General features: G+C 43.8%; 1 protein-coding gene across 7 annotated transcripts in view; it reads left to right on the top strand.

Annotated features, from left to right (window-relative positions):
* Positions 1–24,496, top strand: part of VPS13B (vacuolar protein sorting 13 homolog B) — a 988,099-nt gene that overhangs the window by 72,537 nt on the left and 891,066 nt on the right. For all 7 annotated transcript variants that reach the window (XM_044295329.1, XM_044295331.1, XM_044295327.1 and 4 more), the window contains one exon: positions 11,696–11,816. In XM_044295329.1, the coding sequence (XP_044151264.1) occupies positions 11,696–11,816 (121 nt within the window). The remainder of the gene's footprint in view (positions 1–11,695; positions 11,817–24,496) is intronic.

Here is a 24,496-nt window from a genome sequence, read left to right as displayed (position 1 = left end):
TAATTCTTAAATGGAAGAAGTTGGGAACAACCAGGTCTCTGCATGGCTGGCAAATGAAGTAATCGGGCGGGGGGCCCTTGGTAAGAGAGGTGACCAAGAACCTAATGGTCTTGTTGGCTAAACGTCAAAGATTTTGTGTGCAGATGGGAGAAACTTCTAGAAGGAATCCCTGCTGCACTACACCAATTGTTTTTTTTTTTTTTTTTTTGGCAGAGTGGCCAGAAAGAGGCCTCTCCTTAGTAAAAGACACATGAAAGCCTGTATGATGTTTGCAAAACAGCACCCAACAGACTGTGAGAAACAAGATTCTCTGGTCTGATGAAATCGAGATTGAACTTTTTGGCCTACATTCCAAGTGTCTGGAGAAAACCATGCACTACTCAGGGCTGAGGGAATGCTAAATGAAGGAAAATACAGAGATATTCTTAATGAAAATCTGATTCAGAGTGCTCTGGACCTCAGACTGCTCCAAATGTTTACCTTCCAACAAGACAATGGCCCCAAGTGCTCAGCCAAGACAACAGATGGGTGGTTGAGGGACAACTCTGTGAATGTCATTGAGTGGCCCAGCCCTGATCTGAACCCAATCAAACATCTCTGGAGAGACCTGATTAGCTGTCCACCGACGGTCCCCATCCAACTGGACAGAGTTTGAGTGGATCTGCAGAGAAGAATGGCAGAAAATCCCCAAATCAAAGTGTACATCGGATGTTTTCATCTGCGTACAGGGAGAAGCGGCGGTGCGGGGACCAGGAGCGGCACAGAGAGCAAAATAAGTATATTCAGTGTGAGTGACTCGGGCGTATGGGGAACATTTAATAGTCTTGGATAACCCCTTTAAGTCAATATAGGATTTTAGTTTTTCTTTTCAATAAATTGGCACAGATTCGTAACATTTTGTTTTCACTTTCTCATTATGAGATATTGAGTGCAGAATGATGGGTAAAAACTTAAATTTGTTCTAGCAACAATAAAAAAAAAGTGAAAGGGTTTTAAGACTTTCTAAATGCACTGTAGATCCTCATCTGTATTACTAGAGTGCTTTATGAGGCAGAATAGGATTAGAGGATGGGATTAATTTTTTGCACCTGCTGTAAAATAAAAAAATTTGTACAGATTAAAAGTTTAGAGGGGAGAATGCGCCAGTTTTATTGTGGCACAGACAGCATTTTACCCCAAAATGTTTCCACATGTTTTTGGTTTCCTCTCTCTCTCTTTTTTTCCCACAGGGCAGAGCTTAGCGGAAGGAGGCTTGTCCTTCTCGGCCGACACATTTACAATTATTCATGCCTAGCTTAAATTATATCTAAAATCTAGATTTCAGTTTCTTGTGCATTGACGGTACAGACGTACACCTCTTAATGAACTGGCTGCATCTTGGACCGGAGGCCTTTCTACTGGCGTGTGAATTTTTAGTCTTTAATAAATTAACCTAATGACCCAGAGCACACATGTAAATCAGCAAAAAGAAAGGATGGAAAAGAAACACTGGCCTTTAGTGGGGTTTCCAGTCCACACTATTGATAACTAGTGTTGAATGAACTTGTTTTTTAAGTTCTGCTTCCAAAGTTTGTGTTTGGGTTATCGAAGAATCCCATTATTGATTCCAAATTCCGTTACGGTCCGTGGTAGCGGAATTAATAACGGGATTCTTCGATAGCCCCAACTTTGGACGCAGAACTTAAAAAACAAGTTTGCTCAACACTATTGATGACCTATCCTTAGGAAAGTCCTCAATATCAGATTTGGCGGGTCGTGACTCCTGGCACCCTCATTGATAAGCTGTTACCTACATTTTCCGGAACTACCTTTGAGAACAGAGCCAGAAGTTCAGCTCTGTTCGAAGTGTAATGGCCATGCTGTATTTCTGCAGCTCAGCTCATATTGATGAACTGAAACACATTTGCATGGAGAAATTAGCCAAAATTCCTCAACGTTCTACATATCCTGTTTGTAGCCACAGGAAATATTTATTGGAGGTGAATTCAAGTCATGAATGATACAACTATTTGTGTGTTATTATTTTAGATTGTGTTTATCTATAATACAACTGTATGTATTTTGCGTCCATGGTCCATCTGCATTTTTTGTGGACCCATTGACTTAAAGACCCGTGTTCTGCATTTTGCGGCCAAGTATATGTTCACATGTTCTGTCTTTTTGCTGAATGGACATACAAATGCAGAAAGCACATGTATGCTATCCACATCCACTTGTCCGTTCAGCAAACAATTTTAATATATGATCACAAAATAGGGGTCACTGACCCAATTGATGGGTCTGCAAAAAAATGCAGAGGGCTCACTGACCACATCCATATTTAGCAAATCCCAAAACTGATATGGTTGTGTGCTTGAGACCTTAGATAACAATCAGAGCATATTTCCTTAAGGATTAATATAGAAATCCAGGTCATCACATAGGGTTCACTTACTTTTGTTTCTTGTACAGAGTCTAGTTGAGATGATGGGGTTTCCCCAATGAATTTCTGAAAACTTCTAAAAACTTTGTGGCTTTAGGCCTCTTGCACACAAAGTTGTGTGCCCCATGGCCGTCCTGCAGACCTGCCAATCGGGGCCGCAATGCACGAACACCCACCGTGGGGCAGCAGATTGCGGACCCGTTCACTTTAATGGGTCCGCGATGTGGCCGTTCCGCAAAAAGATAGGGCATGTTCTATCTTTTTGCGGATCAGAAGTACCCGACATTCCATGCTTCCGTTCCGCTCCATTCTGCATCTCCGGATTTGCGGACCTATTGAAGTGAATGGGTCCGGATCCGTGAAAGCGAATGCACACGGAACAGTGCCCGTGTATTGCGGTTATGCAAATGCAGTCCGCAATACGGCAACACACGTTCGTGTGCAATAAGCCTTACTGTTGGAGAATGACACTGTCAATATAGCCAGGGGCATTTTTGGATAATTATCACTGCGGTTTCATTCCAGCGAGCACTAATGTGAGACTTTATTATTTAGCTTGTTTAACTCTAGATTTCTTTAAAACCACAAAAGCCACCGACTCTAATTAAATAAGGATTTAACAATATAACCTAACACTTCCCCAATCTTAACCCTGGTTATTTGCCGCAAGCCTACTGGAAATTGATTCTGAACTGAATTTGGCTCCAGTCATGTACCCCTGACTAGAGCTGACGTTATCTGAACGTTAGAGGTAATTATGGAAGATCACTGACCTCTGCTCTGTGTACTATTTGTCTTTCCGGAGCATCCACTGGATTTCTTGCTCTGTATAACACCTTTAATTAGTACGGGAGGGAAGCACCAGAGTTTCTGGAAATCATTATAAGACGAATTGTGAGAGTCTCCTGATAAAACTGTATTGAGTTTCTTCCATTTATTTAGTTAGCTCTGAGATGTTCCCCTTTTCTCTCCTACGTTTAACCTCTTGACCTTTAATTGAGGTTTTTTTTCTCTCCCTTTTGGAACATTTGGTTTGCGCTGTCAATTTACTGTGTTGTGTACTTAGGATGCTTGAGTAGCCTCACGTATAGAGCCTCATGGCAGTGTTAATAGGGTCATGGCTTTTCAAAGTGTTTTAAATGGCTTCTGAATAGATACAGACCATCTACCGTAGTCCCGTCTGCATGCTCTGCTTGTTCTTTAAAAACAAGGGGTGTACAGTTGTTATGCTAGGATTGACTTTAGTGAGCCAGAAAATACCTTGTTGTCTGGTGATGGTGCCATCAGTTTTTGAAGCTGTGACTTGATCCGAGTCATTTTCCCACATACACCAGATTGGACATGTGGATGCAGGGCGCAGAAGGTTGTGCGGTGGCTTGTGTTGTCCTGCAGCGTGCCGCTATGTGGTGCCCTTTGTGGCTTCATTCACGAGGAGTTACTGCTTTTCTTCTTAGGGATGAGTAACATGACATCTAGTGGAGCATACCAAATTTTTTTTTTTGTTGGATTTGTGTGGAGTCGCTGAGAGAAAAAAAACTATAATAAATTCTGATACATAGAGTTACAGTAGGGCCACATATGCAGTATTTATATACAGTGCCTTGCAAAAGTATTCAGTCCCCTTGACATTTTTCGTGTTTTTTTTAAGTTACAGCCTTAAGTTCAATGTTTTGTTAATCTGAATTCTATGTGATGGATCAGAACACAATAGTCTAAGTTGGTGAAGTAAAATGAGAAAAATATATAAAGAAAACTATTATTTAGAAATAGAAAACAGAAAATTGGCCTGTGCGTATGTATTCACCATATTTGTTAGGAAGCCCATAAAAAGCTCTGGTGCAACCAATTACCTTCAGAAGTCACATAGTGAAATGATGTTCACCTGTGTGCAATCTAAGTGTCACATGATCTGTCGTTACATATACATCCCTTTTTTGAAAGGCCCCAGAGGCTGCAGCACCTAAGCAAGAGGCATCACTAACCAAACACTGCCATAAAGACCAGGGAACTCTCCAAACAAGTAAGGGACAATGTTGTAGAGAAGTACAAGTCAGGGTTAGGTTATAAAATAAAATATCCAAATCTTTGATGATCCATAAGGAGCACCATCAAATCTATCATAACCAAATGAAAAGAACATGGCAAAACAGCAAACCTGTCAAGAGAAGGCCGCCCACCAAAACTCACAGACCGGGCAAGGGGGGCATTAATCAGAGAGGCAGCACAGAGACCTAAGGTAACCCTGGAGGAGCTGAAGAGTTCCACAGCAGAGACTGGAGTATCTGTACATAGGACGACAGTAAGCCATACGCTCCATGGAATTGGGCTTTATGGCAGAGTGGCCATTACTTTCAGCTAAAAACAAAAAGGCACGTTGTGAGTTTGTGAAAAGACATGTGGGAGACTCCCAAAATGTATGGAGGCAGGTGCTCTGGTCTGATGAGACTAAAACTGAACTTTTCGGCCATCAAAGAAAACTCTATGTCTGGCGCAAAGCCAACACATCACATCACCCAAAGAACACCATCCCCACAGTGAAACATGGTGGTGGCAGCATCATGCTGTGGGGATGGGACTAGGAAACTGGTCAGAGTTGAGGGAAAGATGGCTGGTGCTAAATACAGGAATATTCTTAAGCAAAACCTTTCCCACTCTGTTGTGTTGGAATGGCCTAGTCAAAGCCCAGATCTCAATCCAATAGAAAATCTGTGGTCAGATTGGCAAACCATCCAACTTGAAGGAGCTGGAGCAGTTTTGCAAGGAGAAATGGGCAAAAATCCCAGTGGTAAGATGTGGCAAGCTCAGAGACTTATACAAAGCGACTGGGAGCTGTGATTGCCGCAAAAGGTGGCTCTGCAAAGTATTGACTTTAGGGGGGGTGAATAGTTATGCACATTGACCTTTTCTGTTATTTTGTCCTATTTGTTGTTTGCTTCACAATAAAAAACAAATAAACATCTTCAAAGTTGTGAACATGTTCTGTAATTTAAATGATGCAAATCCTCAAACAATCCATGTTAATTCCAGATTGTGAGGCACCGAAACACGAAAAAAAGTCAAAGGGGGTGAATACTTTTGCAAGGCACTGTAAGTGCCCGATCAAGGGTGATTTCACTGAAAATGATTCTTAAAAACAAAAACATAATTCACCTTTTGAAAGCACCTCTAACCTAGTGCCTTGGCTCCCTTCACATCATTATATTATTATTTTTTAAGCATTAGATTTTTGTCAGTTAAAATGAATAACCAACATTTTATAACATAAATCTGACACGCAGGTCAGAAAAGTAACTTCAATCGTGGTACATCCTAGTGACAGTCATTGAATAAGTACACAGCAATGCAGTATCCCCTCAGGTACACTTCAGATTTGGATCACAATGGTGTCCTATAAAACATGCAGACATGTCAACTTCTGTCATTTGGAAGTGTGTGGGCAGAAGCACCTCTATACAATGTCCATGGGAGCCACCTCTCAGATAGAGCAGTTTGGTGTTTAGCAGACTGCGCCACAGTGATTTCATATTGCCGATGCAGATCCACCCTAGTGTTAACATCTCTGTGGGGAAGGGGGGGGGACGACGACGACGACGACGTACTTCCCCCTGAAAGGGGTTGTCTCACCTGCTCATTTCAGTCCTCGGTGCACGGCTCCCGGGGCACTTCCTGAGTTGTAGTGGGGGTGGTGCCTCTGCTTTGATGCAGCAGGCAAGCGGTGCTTGGAGAATATAATCCCGCCCCTTACGTCTACGTGCACCTCAGGCTGCTAGTGTATCAGAATCGCTAGCAGTCTCAGTGGAGCAGACCCTGTACAGATCGTGACAACCAATGATAAGAGGTTGCTGCGATCTGTTTCTTACATGAATGTGGAGATTGAGAGATGGCCGGGACTGGGAGCTAATGCGCATGCGCGCGGCCCCGTGTGCGCACCTGCTCTCACCATCAATTCCCGGCCACCAGAAAGGCCGGCTTTTTTTTCTTTGTGTGCAATCGAGGCCACCACTGCTGCACTGCAGTGGTGGCCATAACCCCTAGAGAGGAGCAGTCTACAAAGAGGAAGAAGAACGAAAATAGTGGAGACAAGAGGCATTACTTATAAATGAAACTACATTAGTAAGTTACTTTACTCAGTGGTATAAAGATAATAAATATAACTTGATGAGGTGAAACTACCCCTTTAACCACCTCCCGACCGCTGTACGCACATATGCGTCCGGGAGGTGGTTGCTTTACTCCTCCTGGACGCATATACGCGTCCTCTCGCGAGACGCGAGATTTCCTGTGAACGCGCGCACACAGGCGCGCGCGCTCACAGGAACGGAAGGTAAGCGAGTGGATCTCCAGCCTGCCAGCGGCCACCAGAGGACACAGGCAGCTCTGTAAAGTTCCACAAAACACCACTACACTACACCCCCCCCGGTCACTTATTAACCCTTTATGAACCACTGATCACCCCATATAGACTCCCTGATCACCCCCCTGTCATTGATCACCCCCCTGTCATTGATCACCCCCCTGTAAGGCTCCATTCAGAGGTCCGTATGATTTTTACGGATCCACTGATACATGGATCGGATCCGCAAAACACATGCGGACGTCTGAATGGAGCCTTACAGGGGGGTGATCAATGACAGAGGGGTGATCACCCATATAGACTCCCTAATCACCTCCGTCATTGATCACCCCCCTGTAAGGCTCCATTCAGAGGTCCGCATGTATTTTGCGGATCCGATCCATGTATCAGTGGATCCGTAAAAATCATACGGACGTCTGAATGGAGCCTTACAGGGGGGTGATCAGGGAGTCTATATGGGTGATCACCCCTCTGTCATTGATCACCCCCTGTAAGGCTCCATTCAGAGGTCCGCATGTGTTTTGCGGATCCGATCCATGTATCAGTGGATCCGTAAAAAATCATACGGACGTCTGAATGGAGCCTTACAGGGGGGTGATCAATGACAGGGAAGTGATCAGGAAGTCTATATGCGTGATCACCCCCTTGTCATTGATCACCCCCCTGTAAGGCTCCATTCAGAGGTCCGCATGTGTTTTGCGGATCCGATCCATGTATCAGTGGATCCGTAAAAAATCATACGGACGTCTGAATGGAGCATTATGACAGGGGGGTGATCACCCCATATAGACTCCCTGATCACCCCCCTGTCATTGATCACCCCCTGTAAGGCTCCATTCAGACATTTTTTTGGGCCCAAGTTAGCGGAAATTTTTTGTTTGTTTTTGTTTTTTCTTACTAAGTCTCATATTCCACTAACTTGTGTCAAAAAATAAAATCTCACATGAACTCACCATACCCCTCACGGAATCCAAATGCGTAAAATTTTTTAGACATTTATATTCCAGACTTCTTCTCACGCTTTAGGGCCCTAAAATGCCAGGGCAGTGTAAATACCCCACATGTGACCCCATTTCGGAAAGAAGACACCCCAAGGTATTCCGTGAGGGGCATGGCGAGTTCCTAGAATTTTTTATTTTTTGTCGCAAGTTAGTGGAATATGAGACTTTGTAAGGAAAAAAAATAAAATAAAAAAAATCATCATTTTCCGCTAACTTGTGACAAAAAAAATAAAAAGTTCTATGAACTCACTATGCCCATCAGCGAATACCTTAGGGTGTCTACTTTCCGAAATGGGGTCATTTGTGGGGTGTTTGTACTGTCTGGGCATTGTAGAACCTCAGGAAACATGACAGGTGCTCAGAAAGTCAGAGCTGTTTCAAAAAGCGGAAATTCACATTTTTGTACCATAGTTTGTAAACGCTATAACTTTTACCCAAACCATTTTTTTTTTTGCCCAAACATTTTTTTTTTTTATCAAAGACATGTAGAACAATAAATTTGGCGAAAAAGTTATATATGGATGTCGTTTTTTTTTTGCAAATTTTACAGCTGAAAGTGAAAAATGACATTTTTTTGCAAAAAAATCGTTACATTTTGATTAATAACAAAAAATGTCAGCAGCAATAAAATACCACCAAAGGAAAGCTCTATTAGTGAGACGAAAAGGAGGTAAAATTCATTTGGGTGGTAAGTTGCATGACCGAGCAATAAATGGTGAAAGTAGTGTAGTGCCGAAGTGTAAAAAGTGGCCTGGTCATGAAGGGGGTTTCAGCTAGCGGGGTTGAAGTGGTTGTGCATAGCTTTATTCTTGCGGCAGTGAGGATATGTGCTACTAGCCATCTAAACTGGTGAGGGATATCAGATAATCCTATATACAGTAAAGCCAAAGTTGGATCTGGGATTAGTTGGCTTTTTGTAATGTGGGAAAGTAGTTGGAAGATTTCCCTCCATAAGGGAAGAACATTAGGGCACGACCACCAGGTATGCAATAGGGTGCCAATCCCAGAGCATTGTTTCCAGGACGAGTTTGAGTAACCAGATATACAGTGAGCCAATCTATCCGGGGTGAGGTGCCGTCTTAATTGAACCTTAATTTGCTCAATATGGTTAACACACAGAGAGGTACAAGTGGACCATTTCAAGGCCTGCTTCCATTGCTCTGTTGTAAAATCGGCCTGAAGATCTTGCTCCCATTTGAGCATAAAGGGAAGTTTTTCCCCCCAATTTGTCTGATTTAATGAAGTGATATATTGGGGAAAGGCCTTGGAAAGCTCGTTCTGTGGTGTAAAAGGCTTTGTATAGCGTCTGGTCTGAAGTGTCTAATCTGTAAATCTTGGTAAAAAAGGGAGTGAGGGAGCTTAAATAGAGATTTTTCAGTTTTTCAAAGGTCGAGTGATCCCCCCTCATAAAGTAAATGTTACGTTTTTAATCCTCTATCTTCCCACTCCACCAGAGATAGACCTGGTATATGAGGTTCCAGGCATCTAATGGATAATGATTTAAAGGGTATAGTCTTTTTCTTAGATGAGGCAAGAAGTCTTTCCAGATGTTAAGAGTGAGAGACTGTGGCTAAAGGGCATGGGAGCTGCACGGGGCGGAGATACATAGCCTCTGCTAGCAATCTAAGAGAGGCTCCCCTAGTTAAAGCAGTCTCAATCTGAACCCATTTGTGAGTCTTAGATGGTTTAAACCATTCTCTCATGGCGTCAAGAATGGCTGCCTTGTAATATGTGAAGATACCCTCATGCCTCCATCTAAAAAAGAGTAGTATAACACGGTTTGGGCTACCCTTGGGCATTTATCCCCCCAAATAAATTGCAGCAAAAGGTTTTGCATTTCAGTAAGCAGAGGCTTACCCACTGGAAGGGGTATACATCGGAGTATATACAATATCTTCAGCAAAAATATAATTTTGCATATATGGATATGAGCCACTCAAGAAAGCTTTAGGCGTGAGATCCTGCTAAGTTCAGGTTTAAGGATACCGAGCAAGAGTCGGATGTTATGAGACGCAACCGGAAAAAACGTAATGTGATGCCTAAATAAGGAGTACCGTCAGAGGCTCCGTTACCAGAGCAAAGATGACCAGTGATAGAGGGCAGCCCTCTCTTAGAATATAAAGCCAGGATAGATTGCAGTATAGAGCCAGTGAATCCATATTTATTAAGAACGGCCTCCAGATACCCCCAGTGCACCCTGTCAAAGGCTTTTTCAGCATCTAAGGAGAGAAATGCACCAAGGGTCCTGGAGAGCTGCATAACTTGCAGTAAATTCACCATCTGTCTCGTGCCATCTTTAGTCTGTCTGACCCGAGTGAAGCAGGTCATTGTAGAGCCATCTTTGGTAATCACCAGCTTCATGGGGAATCCCCACTTGTAAGGAATAGCGTTGTTTCTCATGGCTTGGGTGACGGAGGCGAGCTCCCTCCTCTTAGCCAGGGTGACTGCTGACAGATCCGGATACACTGCCAGTTCCTTATTTAAGTCTGGTAAAGACGGGTTTTAGAGTAGCTGGAGAAAAAAGGCCTCTTTGGTTTTAAAGAAGTGGAGTCTGGCCAAAGTGTATTTGGCAGAGTGGGGTTAAGTTGCTTGGGCCTTGGCACCCGGTGGATTCTATCTACTAGAAAGTCCATTTTGAAAAGATCAGGCAGAACAGCTTTAAGGAACCCAGTGAAAAAGTCTCTTAATTGAGAGTCCTGAATGTTCTCTGGGATCCCCCTAATGCATACATTATTCCTTCTAGACCTCTCTTCCAGGTCGTATAGCTTGTTTTTCATGCGGGAGACCTCTTCCACCTGCTCATAATGTGCATCTATCAGAGCGTTATGTGATGCAGCTTACTCCGCCATCTTAGATTCTATGTGAGCGGTGAGGTTCCCCAGGTCTGATAGCTCCCGTTTGAGGTTGTTAAGCATGAAGTCCACTAACAGGGAGGCATGAAGGGAGTGCAACATAGATTGCATAGTTTGTCTAGTGAGGGAGCACTCCGGCAACTCGCCCTCGGGTGTCTCAGGGAATTGCTCTGTGCGGCCTCCGCATGAAGATGGAGAGGAAGAGGCCTGCAAGCTTGGCGACAGGCGTCCTGGGTCCAGAGCAGGAGAAGGCCCTTTGGCAAAAAAACTCGGTGAGTTTGGAAGGGGCGACCCCCTTAACCACTTTACCATGAGGCATCGCAGTTGGGCCTCTAGCAATCACTGATTCCAGTCAGAATAGTCGCTTTGAGACGCCTAAAGGGATATTCCCATCTCAATGATCACTGTTAAATCTGTTAATGATATGACAGTGATCATTTTTGTAAATACATTTTATTACCCAATTCCCACCCTTTTTGAGAAAATAAGTCCCCTCTTACCTGATTGTTGTCTTTCGTCTCCCCTGGTTACGGCCACCTCTCGCTTGTCGAATCCCGTGGCCGCGCTTGCGCCGCAGACGCCTCTCGCCTGTCGAATCCCATGGCCGTGCTTGCGCAGAAGAGTGAAGATTTTCGCCAGGCCGTGCAATGTCCTGAACGCTCATGCCGCCACGCATGCGCCATGATGACTTCTTCCTGGCCAGTATAGTACAGAGCCGCTCACGCTGACTCCGTACTATACAGGCCAGGAATAAGTCACCATGGCGCATGCGTGGAGGCATGAGCGTTCAGAGCGTTTACACTCTGTGCTTATTTGGCAACAAGTGTATTCTTTAATTTTCTTCACTTAGTGATACAATACAGAAAATTTGCAATCATTAGGATAGTTTTATCGCCAATTTGCTGTTTTTGTTGGATGCATGTATGCCATTCCTGCTGGGTATTAATGACAGTATGCTTTGCAAAATGCAGTTGTATGTTTATATTATGGCCCTTGTGGTTGTATCACCTATTTTTTTTTTTCTATAGACCTATAAATCCATATGTTATTTTTTTTTTCTTTACAGGATGATCACGAGAGCTGTGGTTCAAGTTCGACCAGTCGAAGCAACACAGATAGTACCAAATTCCCAGTTAAACCAAGGAAGATCCAACAAACGGCCCCCACCGACCCTGACTTACCACCTGGTGATTATATTGTGCCTTTTTTAGTCTAATGTATATTAGAGGCATTCTATATATTTTATATGTTAAGTTGTGGTCCAGCCTAGATCTCTAAAGAATCTTTGGTTGGGAACCTTATAATTTATCAGTACAGTGGTCCCTCAAGTTACAATATTAATTGGTTCCAGGACGACCATTGTATGTTGAGTAATCGGTTCCAAAGCTCGAAAATGTCATCCAAGATTAGAGAAAATGAAGATTTAAGAAAAATAAGCAGATAACGAAGACATAGAAAACAATCCCTTACATATAACAGTCAGGAAAAGCTGATAACTAGCAACACATACAGATATTTTACCAGAGAAGTGGCCTTGATTGGTTGGATCTGAGTCTGAAGCATTGTATGTTGAGTCTGGTTTCAACTGACGATGGGTCAGAAAAGACCATTGTATGTTGAAAATATTGTATCCTGATGCCAATTATACCTTGAGGGATCACTGTATGTACATCCCAATATAAAACACAGAGATAACATTAAGGTACAGAAAATAATTTCTCTCTTCATAAAACAGAGACAGAAACAATTTAAAACGTGTTACTAATCTATCATTTGCCCTACATGAGTACAACCAACTAGGTTAGGCATGGTTAGATGTGTAGTATTCAGCTCAGAAATTCCACAGACAAAAAACTAAAATAACTGATAAATAATGAATGCCCTAGTCCTGTGATGGCTAACCTCCGGCACTCCAGCTGTGGTAAAACTACAACTCCCAAGATGCACACTTGCTTGGCTGTGCAGCTGTTAACCACAGCTGGAGTGACTGAGGTTAGACATCACTGACCTAGCCTCCTGAGAGGTCCAGAGCTCAGCTTGAAGTGTGCAAAATAATTAATAAATACTGTATTCATAAAATATACTTATTTTATTTCTTTAATGTCTCTCTACGTATACTCTCCCGCCCAGTCTAGCATCGGACCTGGAGAGACCCAGCTTGGTGCTAGGTGGTATAGATGACGACGCCACCAAACAGTGTCTAGTGAGTATTGTGCATCAGTTCTATCAGAATGGTGGCCTGTGCACTGTACTCACTGGGTGTTGTATGGTGGCCTCAGCAACTATATCGCCAAGTGTACAGTTGTGTGTCTTGATGCCTGATCTCAGACCAGACAGGGACAGTATGTCTGGGACACTTTAATAAATAAGGTGATGTGTACGTGTGGTCAGAAGCAGAGTTGCAAACAAGCACATTGGTTGAACCATCCTGACTTTGTAATAACATTGGCTGATTTTCAATATCCCCCATATTTATGTCTAATGAAAAAAAGGGGTGGTAGTATATGCCAGAGAACTTGATGGAGGGTTTCATGCAGAGGCAGATATAACTAATGTGCAAACTTTGCACATAGGTTAGGTGCCTACTGCCAAATTACATGTAAAGGCCTGAGCTAATGAATTCATACTTCACAATTTCTGGTAAATTACTAGAGAAATATCAAGGGTGTAAAGAAAAGCAACTGGTCCATCTTTCTGTTTCAGCTTTCTTGGGGTTGCTATTTCTTCAAGACACCTAGCTGGTATGAGGACGTACAGGCATTGCTCCATGAAATTAAGTGTGCAAATTACATGTCCTGGCTATTCAGCTAGCACCCTACTCTCTAATGATGAGAGGCCGAAACCCCAAAACAGCTGTCTACAGTTGGATACTTCTTCCATTTGGAAGAGACTAAATTCCTTTCAAGGCTCTTCGATGGGTCGGACATTGACTCACAGGTTAAAGGGTAACTGTCATGTTTTCATCTATTTTAGCATATGTTACTGCTGCACCAGCATTATGCATAAAGCAATCTTTAGTTTCTTCACATACCACTGTTTTCCTTGAGTTTTCCCCTTAGTTACGGCTGTTTAAACATTTCCAATATTAGGATCTTCTCAAGATTGCTCCTCTGACAGTTCTCTGGGGCCAAAACTGCTTTCCCTCACTTCCCATACACACTTGCTGTAGCCAGCAGCTTCCTGCCAGCCAATCAGATTGGATTACCGAGAGACACGCCTCCTCACTCTGAAGCCTAATGCAGGCATGCAGTGTGAAGGGTCCGCCCCTCTGTCTTTTGTTTATACTAAAGGGAAGACAGACAAGGCATAGCAACGTAAAGGGAAGACAGACAAGGCATAGCAACGGTCTTTTAAGGGAGCAGTGGAAAGGGACAGAGGACATTAATGAAAGCTGTTATTATAAGGTAATTACAGATCTTTTGACAATAATTGACAGACTAACTCAGGTATACATGCCTAGCTCTAATAAACTAGCAAATAAAAAAAAATATATGACAGTTATCCTTTAACTATCTCAAGAGGTGGCTCTTGAGATAGTCTTCTACTTTCTGGAGGAGAGATAATCTGCCTACTTCTTCAAAACAAAAAATGTTAGCTATTTTTGATGTTTTTCTTGTGGGATGAGATGTTTCTGTAATGTTCATGGTGTGCTATTATTTATTTTTATATGCTATTTGGTTTTCTGAATAGCTGGAAATGATAAGTTAATAAGCAACAATTATTTATTTTGCTCCCGTTCACCTCTTTGTACAAACCCTATTAGTTGAAGCAAGGGCAAAAGGGCAGACACGGTTAGTCCAGAGGTCAGGGTTTGGTGGAAAACAGAAAGTGGGCTGTCTCCTTACTGACTGCTCTCACACTAGGGCCTCCTGCATTCCATCATGCCTCCCTTCACTCAGGAGAGGTTCCTCCAAGCCGGCACCCTCACTTACTGTTTATTTGCTTTAACACGGCCATAGCAACTTGATGATGGAATAATAAAGATATGTGTGAAAAATTGGTCCTTTGGGATTTCCAACCCTATCCGTGTGATTTATTGTAGACTCTAATTGAACTATATTATCTAACCAGCTCTGTTTGCAAAAGCTACATTTTCTTTATATGTATTGCGTCACCTGAACAGGTAAAAAATTATTGCTATATTAATTTATTTAACAGATCTCGGCTGTGGGTGATACTTGGTTGGCTACCTGAGTACCATTGGTGAAATTGACCTGACTATAGAAGTAGGGAAACTGGAAAATTGTGAGCCTTACTGAGATCAGAATCTGTATGCAGCTGAACAGAACAGAGACAGTTTAAAGGTGCTCTGCATAGCTCATCAGTATCTGATCGGTGGGGGTCCGACACCCGTGACCCCTGCTGATCAGCTGTTTGAGAAGGCACCGGTGGTCCTGTGAGCGCCATGGCCTTCTCTCTGCTCTTCAAGCACAGCACCGTACATTGTATAACGGCTGTAGTTGGTATTGCAAGCTCAACTCTATTCACTTCTATGTGACTGAGCTGCGCCTATGCCATGTGACCAATAAATATGATGTCACCTGGCCTAGCAATTGACCGAAGCATACAAAGGGTTAATGTGGCAGCATCGGTGTACACGGCAGAGGCTCGGCTGTCGAGAAGTGACCTACCGCTGCGCAATACATGTACGGCGGATGTCGGGAAGGGGTTAATCAGACACAATCATTGTAACAATAAAAACATTATAGAGCTGACTAATATAAGTTCATTCCTTGTTGGGCTCTATATGTACGGACAGGGCTGACAACCTAAATTTTTTTTTTTTATGGACAAACTGGAAAACCACATTGAATGATGAAGATTATAAGTAATACTTGTCTATAGCTTAATATACTGATAAGAATACATTAGCAGTCTTTAGTGAGAGCTATAAAATGATGAAAATTACAGTCATAATGTCCTGATCAAGTACCACCAGCCTCAAAAAATCACGGACAGAACAATGTTTTTTTTTTACACTGGAAAGAATTGCCCATCCTGGAATTTCTGGATGGTTGACAATACTGTGTACGGAGCGATTTTCTCCTAGAAGAGGTGCTTAACGCCATGCGACTTTATGGGTTTAAAAACCTCTTTCAAATGATACTCTGCCTCCAACCATGACTGAATAAACTCGCTGAACATACAGATGAACAGTCAGTAATGCGAAGCTGAGATGCAGCTGTAGGGACCCAGGCTTGATAATAAATTGTCCTGCTTTTTCCCACCCCTAGCAATAGTCTTCCATTGGGGAAACAGTGAAACGAACTTGGATAAGGATGGAAAAATAAAACGTGCAGCACTTCTTAAATCACTGCTAATGCTTTGGACAGAAATTACTATTCGTCTACTTGAGCCATAGAGTTGTGCGCATTGTGAGCGCTGATACCCAAAGTGGGAAATATTTATAGCCATCCATTTGCCAGAAATGTTTCTGTTAGAGAAGAAAATGTTCACATGCTCCGCTCTTCTACGATTTGTGACTCGGCAGAATGTGACAAGTTGAGTAGGATTTTGGGCTTAAAGGGGGAGATTTATCATCTCCCTTAGGGCTCATGCACTTGAATGGAGTCCGCGATCCGCATCCGACAGTCTGCACTGCAGAAAAGTAGTGCTTCCGTGGGATTCCTATCCGTGCTTCCGCACCGCATCTCCGGGTTTGCGGGGTGCACACGGCTGGTGCCCGTGTATTGCGGACCTGACATATGCGGGCCAACAGCCGTGTGCATGAGCCCTTATGCCTGAAAAATGGTGTCTGCGACTTTGTAACTGCAACTTTAAAAAAAAAATGGTTGCATCTCTAGGCTATTAACCAGCCCTCGCCAATTTCCGTAAACCATAAATGGCAAGGGTGGTAATGGGGCGTGGCCAGCTGCTTGCAACAAATTTATCTTAATTTACTCCATTTTTCGGACGTCAATAAAGCCAGAAACCTACGGCAGCTCGGAGCTGTTGTCGATTTCTGTTTATGTGCATGGACTGCAGGAAGAGATCCTGCGCGTGTGCAGTTCACTGCCGGCCCAGGCATGAGCACTGTGATGCCCATCGATACATCTAGTGCTCATGCGCCGACTAACAGTGCGAAACCAGCGACCAGTGTGCACGTCTGGGCTGGTGGTGAACTGCTCACTTGCAGGATCTTGGCCACTACTAAGGATGACTCAACGGACTTACAGGGCGGGACAAGCAAGAGACTGGGGAGGAGTAAAGTGATAAAAAGGCAGAGCGGCCTGGGCACCTGCTCCACGAACCCCGCCCCTGGGCACCTGCTCCACGAACCCTGCCCCTGGGCACCTGCTCCACGAACCCTGCCCCTGGGCACCTACTCCACGAACCCTGCCCCTGGGCACCTAGTCCACAAACCCCGCCCCTGGGCACCTACTCCACGAACCCCGCCCCTGGGCACCTACTCCACGAACCCTGCCCCTGGGCACCTACTCCACGAACCCTGCCCCTGGGCACCTACTCAACGAACCTTGCCCATGGGCACTTGCGAGCCCTTATTTGCATATGGATTAAACAGCGTTTTTTCAGCTGGTAAAAGTCACAACAAAAGAACAAAGGTACCATTTGAATCATGGCTAGTTGTGCTAGAACGCCATGTAAGCAGTGTGTAACGTCTTTTTTTTTTTACATTATTTTGTTTTGTTTTTTTTCATTTATTTCTTTTTGACACATATCTCTCCCAAGATGTCATTTAAAAAAAACACATTACCTCCTTTTAAAAATTTATTTTTTGGGGTTTTAGAACTTTTTGAATTGTAACTAGTATCAATCAGTTACATCGCAAAACTGGTTTCTATTGTGACTGCATAGTGCGCATTGAGCACCATGCACAGGAGAAGTCAGAAGTCGTAATAAACAGGACCTGACCCAATCCTGCTACATTTCAGGAGCTCTCATCCTATGGCGCTGCGATCAGAAACATAGCTGATTGCAAAGGAACGATCAGCGGTGTTTATGTCCTGGAGGACGCATGCGGACTGCGGGTTGTGCACCCCTGCTGTAGATTATATCAACTTAGACAGACTATCTAGACCTGCACAGGGGCTCAGGCCGGATGATAAATGTGACACAGGGATACACACTAATTTGGTACAAAGCATTGCATCTTCGGCCATGCCTCCTTTGCAGCAGAGCCATGCCCACTTCCCATTAAGCCCCACTTTTCCTGCAAATAAAAAAAACTTACAGAAATATTAGTTTTGCCAAATTGTGCCACTTTTTAGACAGATTCTTAGCGCAGACACGCTAGCAAATCTTTGTCACAGAGACTGGTACAAATATCTCCAGAACCCTGCGTAATCTAAATTCCTTGCAATACCTCCAAGCTCTTTTATTTGCCGATAGGCGTCCGGGCGGCAGCAGGCTCAGCGACACCTACTGGCGTCATCTTGTGAGAGCCGAGACTTCGCGTGAACATGCGCGCGCGTTCACAGCGACGCGCAACAGAGAAGTTTAACTACAGCCTGCCAGCGTAGATGTGTAGATGCATCAGAAAGGTATATTAGACGCTGTTTTGGTAACAGTGTCTGATATACCTGGTCCTCTGGTGGTCCCTTTTGCTTGGATCGACCACCAGAGGACACAGGCAGCTCTGTAAGTAGCACCAATCACCACACTACACCCCCCGTCACTTATTAACCCCTGATCACCCCATATAGACTCCCTGATCACCCCCCTGTCATTGATCACCCCCCTGTAAGGCTCCATTCAGACGTCCGTATGTGTTTTGCGGATCTGCGCATCCGCAAAACACTGACACCGGCAATGTGCTTTCCGCATTTTGCGGATCCGCACATTGCCAGAACTATATAGAAAATGCCTTTTCTTGTCCGCAATTGCGGACAAGAATAGGACATGTTCTATATTTTTGCGGAACGGAAGTGCGGACCCGGAAGTGCAGATCCGCAATTCCGGATCCGAGCAGGACAAAGTCTGTCCCCATAGAAATGAATGGGGCCTAAGGGTCCCTTATCACCGCCAGTTAGTTAGCTACTGGTTAGGTAGTTAGCGCCCAGCCCACCGCACCGCAGTCGCTGATTAGCGTCATCGCTGTCGCTAATCAGCACTAGTACTATATAGTATCTGTAAGTGATCAAGACTGATCGCAATCAGATCTATATCAGTACATTAGGGTCACCTTAGGCTCTACAAAAAACACAGTGTTCGCCCGATCAGGCCTGATCTTGTGCCCACACTTGCTTTCTGTCCTCCCCACCGCAGTGACAGAATTTTTTATTTCCTGATCACTGCAAAAACACCGTAAAATCGCGGCGGCGCTATAAAGATCACTTTTGAGGGGCATGGCGAGTTCATAGAAGATTTATTTTTTTTTGCCACAAGTTAGCGGAATTTTTTTTTTCTTTTTCTCACAAAGTCTCATATTCCACTAACTTGTGACAAAAAATAAAATCTTACATGAACTCACCATACCACTCACGGAATCCAAATGTGTAAAAATGCCCTGTGAAATCCTAAAGGTACTTATTGGAATTTGGGCCCCTTTGTGCACCTAGGCTGCAAAAAAGTGTCACACATGTGGTATCGCCGTACTCAGGAGAAGTTGCGCAATGTGTTTTGGGGTGTATTTTTTACATATACCCATACTGTGTGTGAGAAATATCTCTGTAAATGACAACCTTTTAATTTTTTTTATACAAAGTTGTCAATTTACAGAGATATTTCTCTTACCCAGCATGGGTATGTGTGAAAAGACACCCCAAAACACATTGCCCAACTTCTCCTGAGTACGGCGATACCAGATGTGTGACACTTTTTTGCAGCCAAGGTGCGTAAAGGGGCCGAAAGTCCAACCAGTACCTTTAGGCTTTATAGGGTTGCTCACAATTTAGCCCCGCCCAAAATGCCAGAACAGTAAACACACCCCACAAATGACCCCATTTCGGAAAGTAGACACCCCAAGGTATTCACTGAGGGGCTTAGTGAGTCCGTGGGAGATTTATAATTTTTTTTTCCCCAGAAGTTAGCAGAAATGGAAACCTTATAAATATTTTTTCCCCTCAAAGTGTCATTTTCCGCTAACTTGTGAAAAAAAATTAAATCATACATGAACTCACCATGCCCCTCCGCGAATACTTTGGGGTGTCTTCTTTCTAAAATGGGGTCATTTGGAGGGTATTTATACTATCCTGGCATTCTAGCACCTCAAGAAACATTACGGGTGCTCAGAAAGTCAGAGCTGCTTCAAAATGCGGAAATTCACATTTTTGTACCATAGTTTGTAAACGCTATAACTTTTGCGCAAACCAATAAATATACACTTATTGGATTTTTTTTTTTTATGAAAGACATGTAGCACAATAAATTCTGACACAAACTTGTATAGAAATGTAATTATATTTGAACAATTTTACCAGAAAAAGTTAAAAATACACTTTTTTTTTGAGAAAAATGCGGTCTATTTTGATTAATATCAGAAAAACGAAAAATCTCAGCAGCAATAAAATACCATCAAAAGAAAGCTGTATTTGTGTGAAGAAAAGGAGGTAAAATTCATTTGGGTGCCAAGTTGCATGACCGAGCAATAAACCGTTAAAGTTGTGAAGTGCCGATATGTAAAAAAGGGCCTGGTCACTAGGGGGGTATAAACCTGTGGTCCTTAAGTGGTTAAAGTCACGACCACTACAATAAAGGATGTCTTTTCATGGTTCAGATGGACGGCACTGGAAGACTTAGCGGGTGTCCGTTCACGGTTTAGCTCCATTTATGCCGCAAGTGGGTCTACGGTATTGAAGTAGAAAACAAATCGCGGCACAAATATGTCAAAATCCGCCTTGTGATCAGAGCCTTATACAGGTATTACAAATTATAGTAGTCTCTGTGCAGCATTTTCATTGGGTGCACATTTTGTGGATTACGTGTATTTTGTCAGCACAGAAAGAACGCAGTGTAATACAGCACCAGCGAAGCCTATGAGATGACACAAATCTCATGTACACTTAGCTTTTTTATAAGGTGTGGAAATTGACCTGCGGTGTGGATTTTGAAATCTGCAGCATATCCATTGTTGTTGTGTTTTTCTTTTTCTTTGTGCGTATTTCACTATTTTCGATGTAAGGCTGCATTCACACGTCCGTGGAACACGGTCCGTGTGATACCGGCCTGGACTTCTTCAGAGTGCAGGAGCGCACACGGCGTCATTGGTTGCTATGACGCCGCGCACTTCCTGTTGCCGCCGCATTACAGTGATACACCGGTATAGATCATACCAGTGTATTACTGTACAGCGGCGGCAGGAAGCGCACAGCGTCATAGCAACCAATGACGCCGTGCGCTCCTGCACTCTGAAGAAATACAGGCCGGTATCACACGGACCATGTTCCACGGACGTGTGAATGCAGCCTGAGGGTGAGATCTGCTGCAAATCTGCACCAAAAAGCGCACAAAAATGCACCAAAACTGCAATAAATAATGTAGATTTATGTTCATTTTTGGGCTGTTTTTGGTGCATATTTTCTACACTGTGCATCCACCCTTCAGTTTCAAAACACAAAAATCCACACAGTTTATCATGTGGATTTCTGTACATTTCTGCATCAGTTCTGCACCAAAAACTACATGTGTTACTTGCAGTTTTTGGTGCAGATTTTTGCAGCTCTCACCCTTTCACTGAAAAGGGCAAAATCTGTACAAAAAATTGCACAAAGTTTTGACATGCTGTGGATTTCAAAATCTGCACAGAAGGTCAATTTCCACACAAAAAAGAAAAACAAAGTGTACATAAGATTTGTCTAATCTCACTCATTTTGCTGTTACTGTATTACGCTGTGGGTAGCCTAATGCCTCGTTCACACGTCCGTGTGGAAATCTGTGAAAATATGGTCAGTGATGCATCCGTGAAGATGTCCATGAAGTATCTGTTTGGTCCATGTATCCGTTTTCTGCTCTCCGTGTCTCATTTGTGTTTTACTGACACTGAAATAAATTTTCAAAGCATTCGCCCTTAATTTTCCATTAAACACAGATGAAACTTGGATGGCTTCTGTGTCGCGTCCGTCACGGACCCATAGACTGTAAGGGCGTGATGGATCCGTGAACACAGACAAGATAGAGCATGCTTCCGTGCCAAAACCACTGACTCACGGACCGTGCTAAAACACGCATGTGTGAATACACACATTAAAATGAATGTGTACGTGTGAAAGGGTACTTTCACACTTGCGGCAGAGGATTCCGGCAGGCAGTTCCGTCGCCGGAACTGCCTGCTGGATCCTGCAATCCGCACGCAAACTAATGGCACTTGTCTGACAGATCCAGATGCGTATCCATCTGACAAATGCATTGCAATACTGGATCCGTCTCTCCGGTGTCATCCGGAAAAACGGATCCGGTATTAATTTTATTTTTGCATTTTTAAAGGTCTGTGCATGCGCAGACCGAAAAAGCCGGATCCGTTTTGCCAGAACACTTAATGCCTGATCCGTCAGTAATACACTGTAAATTAATGCCGACAATCAGGCAAGTGTTCAGTATTTTTAGCCAGAGATAAAACTGCAGCATGCAGCGGTATTTTCTCCATCCAAAAAACGTAAAAGGGACTGAACTGATGCATCCTGAACGGATTGCTCTCCATTCAGAATGTATTAGGATAAAACTGATCAGTTTTTTTCCGGTATTGAGCCCCTGTGAGGGAACTCGATACCGGAAAACAAAAACGCTAGTGTGAAAGTCTTAGTTTCATTGGGAAAAAAGGAAATATGTATTTTAAATGTAAGTAGCAATGGCGGTCTGCATATTCTTTCCTTTGTGCAAGAAATAATCCAGATAAAAATGTTTTTGATGAACGTCTTATCACATTGATCCACTTCTTTTCTGCCCAGCATAAAGGAAGCCTGGTTCTCAGAGTTTTGTTAACTTGTCTGAATGACGGGAATGGGATATTTGCTCAAGTGCCTTGGCGGAAGTGTCACGGACGTACCGGGACATACGGACGTCCCGGCGACAGTGAGTGGCAGGAGATCTGTGAGACTGGCAACACGTGGTTTGATCTGACAGGTTTTCCCTGTGGATCTATAGGTGTCTGTGTTGTTTCTGGTTATGGCCACACCCCTTGCTTCAGGTGTTGCTTATGTGGTCATTTAACCTTCCTTATTTATAGCTGCTTACTATGCTGTGCGGTTTATATGTAAACTTTTTATTTATAGAAATAATTATAGGATGATACATATTTTGGAGTTACAGCACTCCTTCTGTGCCTGTAGATTGTTTGTGGTTGGATCTCGGCTGAGTTCATGGTGCTTCCATAGCCTCTTTGAAGTTAAAGGGGTTGTCCAAGTTATATTTATTGATGACCTATCCTCATGATAGGTCATCAATATCAGATCGCTCCTATACAAGTGTATGGAAACAATCTGTCCCATTGAAATGAATAGGACGGTTTGGGTGTAATTACACCTGCTCACCGCTGCAGATGCAACGGCTAGAAGGTAAACAGTGAAGAGGAGGCATCGCTGGCACGGCGCACGCCTTCTCTTCAAACAGCTGATTGGCGGGGGTGCCGGGTGTCGGACCCCCGACGATCTGATATAGATGACCTATCCTGAGGATAGGTCATTAATAAATATAACTTGAACAACCCCTTTAAGTCTTTCCTTTCCCTTTTGTATTTTGTTTGGGTTCTGTGTGTTGCATTTCCCTATTGTTTGTATCAGGCATGAAGTAGACTCCTGTTCATCCTTCCTTTTGGAGAAATAGGTAGTCTTGTCCCTGCCATTAGTACCAGGGTCCTATAGGGCTAGATAGGACTCTAGCTATTCCTGTGTATGAACTCGCCTACCTTTGGGTCTGTTCATACTTGTAGTCAATCAGGATTTTGGTTAGGACTTTTCACTAGGAGGTGTTTATCTTCCTTCCCTAGTTCTCAGGCCTGTTTCCCCCTTCCCTCCTATGATCTGTGTGGTGTTTCCCTCCCACAGTGAAGCGTGACAGGTAGCATATGTGTTCAATTGGTGCGTGTGTTTATTTCTGTCTAGTAATTGCCTAATACTTTTGGTGTACAGGTAAATAATCCCTTCTGCCCGTCCCCTAGCACTGCATTGCTTTACCACGCGTGGTGTCTGGTGCTGTATTTAAAAATAGGCAGAGTCCTAGATAATGGACTTCCTAAGTGAAGGTTTGCAGGTGGTAAGCTCCACGTTCTGGTTAGCAGTGCCTGTAACTAGGGCTTAAACGAGTAATTCGACAATTTTTTGCATCGAGGATTCGTTTGTGTCACGTGACCATGGACTGGGAGTGATGCGCTTGGTCTCCCGCTGGCCCGCAATACTCACCTTTCCAGGAGGGGGCCTTTGGACACTCCACAGCACATCCATGGTCCCGCGCTGCACTGACGTACGCACGCCGTGACCTGATGCGCCGTGTGACGTCAGACGCAGAGCAGCGCGGAACGATGGAGTGTCGGCGGCGCCCCTGCTGGAAAGATAAGTTGGTGCAACCAATGATGCTGTGCACTCCGGGTGTCAGGGGAAGCAGGCGGGGAGAGCTGCTGGCACAAGGGGGGGGTGGGGGGGGGGGAGCTGATGGCTATGGGGTGGGGGAGAGCTGATGTCACTGGGGGATAGTGGAGCCGATGGCACTAGGGTGGGGGAGAGCTAAAGGCACTGGGGGAACGGAGCTGATGTCACTGGGGGAACAGAGCTGATGTCACTGGGGGATAGTGGAGCCGATGGCACTGGGGGGGAATTAAGCACTGTGGATGATCACACGGGGGAACGAAGGGTGTTGGGGACTGATGGCAGGGGGTCTGCTGAGTTTTTATAAAGGAAAACAGTCTATTAATTCATTTTTTCTTATTAGAATACTCGATTAATCATAAATTATCGATAGAAAACTTGATTACTGAAAT

Source organism: Bufo gargarizans, chromosome 5 (genome assembly GCF_014858855.1).
Source record: "Bufo gargarizans isolate SCDJY-AF-19 chromosome 5, ASM1485885v1, whole genome shotgun sequence".
NCBI classification, from domain to species: domain Eukaryota; kingdom Metazoa; phylum Chordata; class Amphibia; order Anura; family Bufonidae; genus Bufo; species Bufo gargarizans.
Note: the sequence above shows the minus strand (reverse complement) of the source record. Positions and strands in the feature narration are given on the sequence as shown.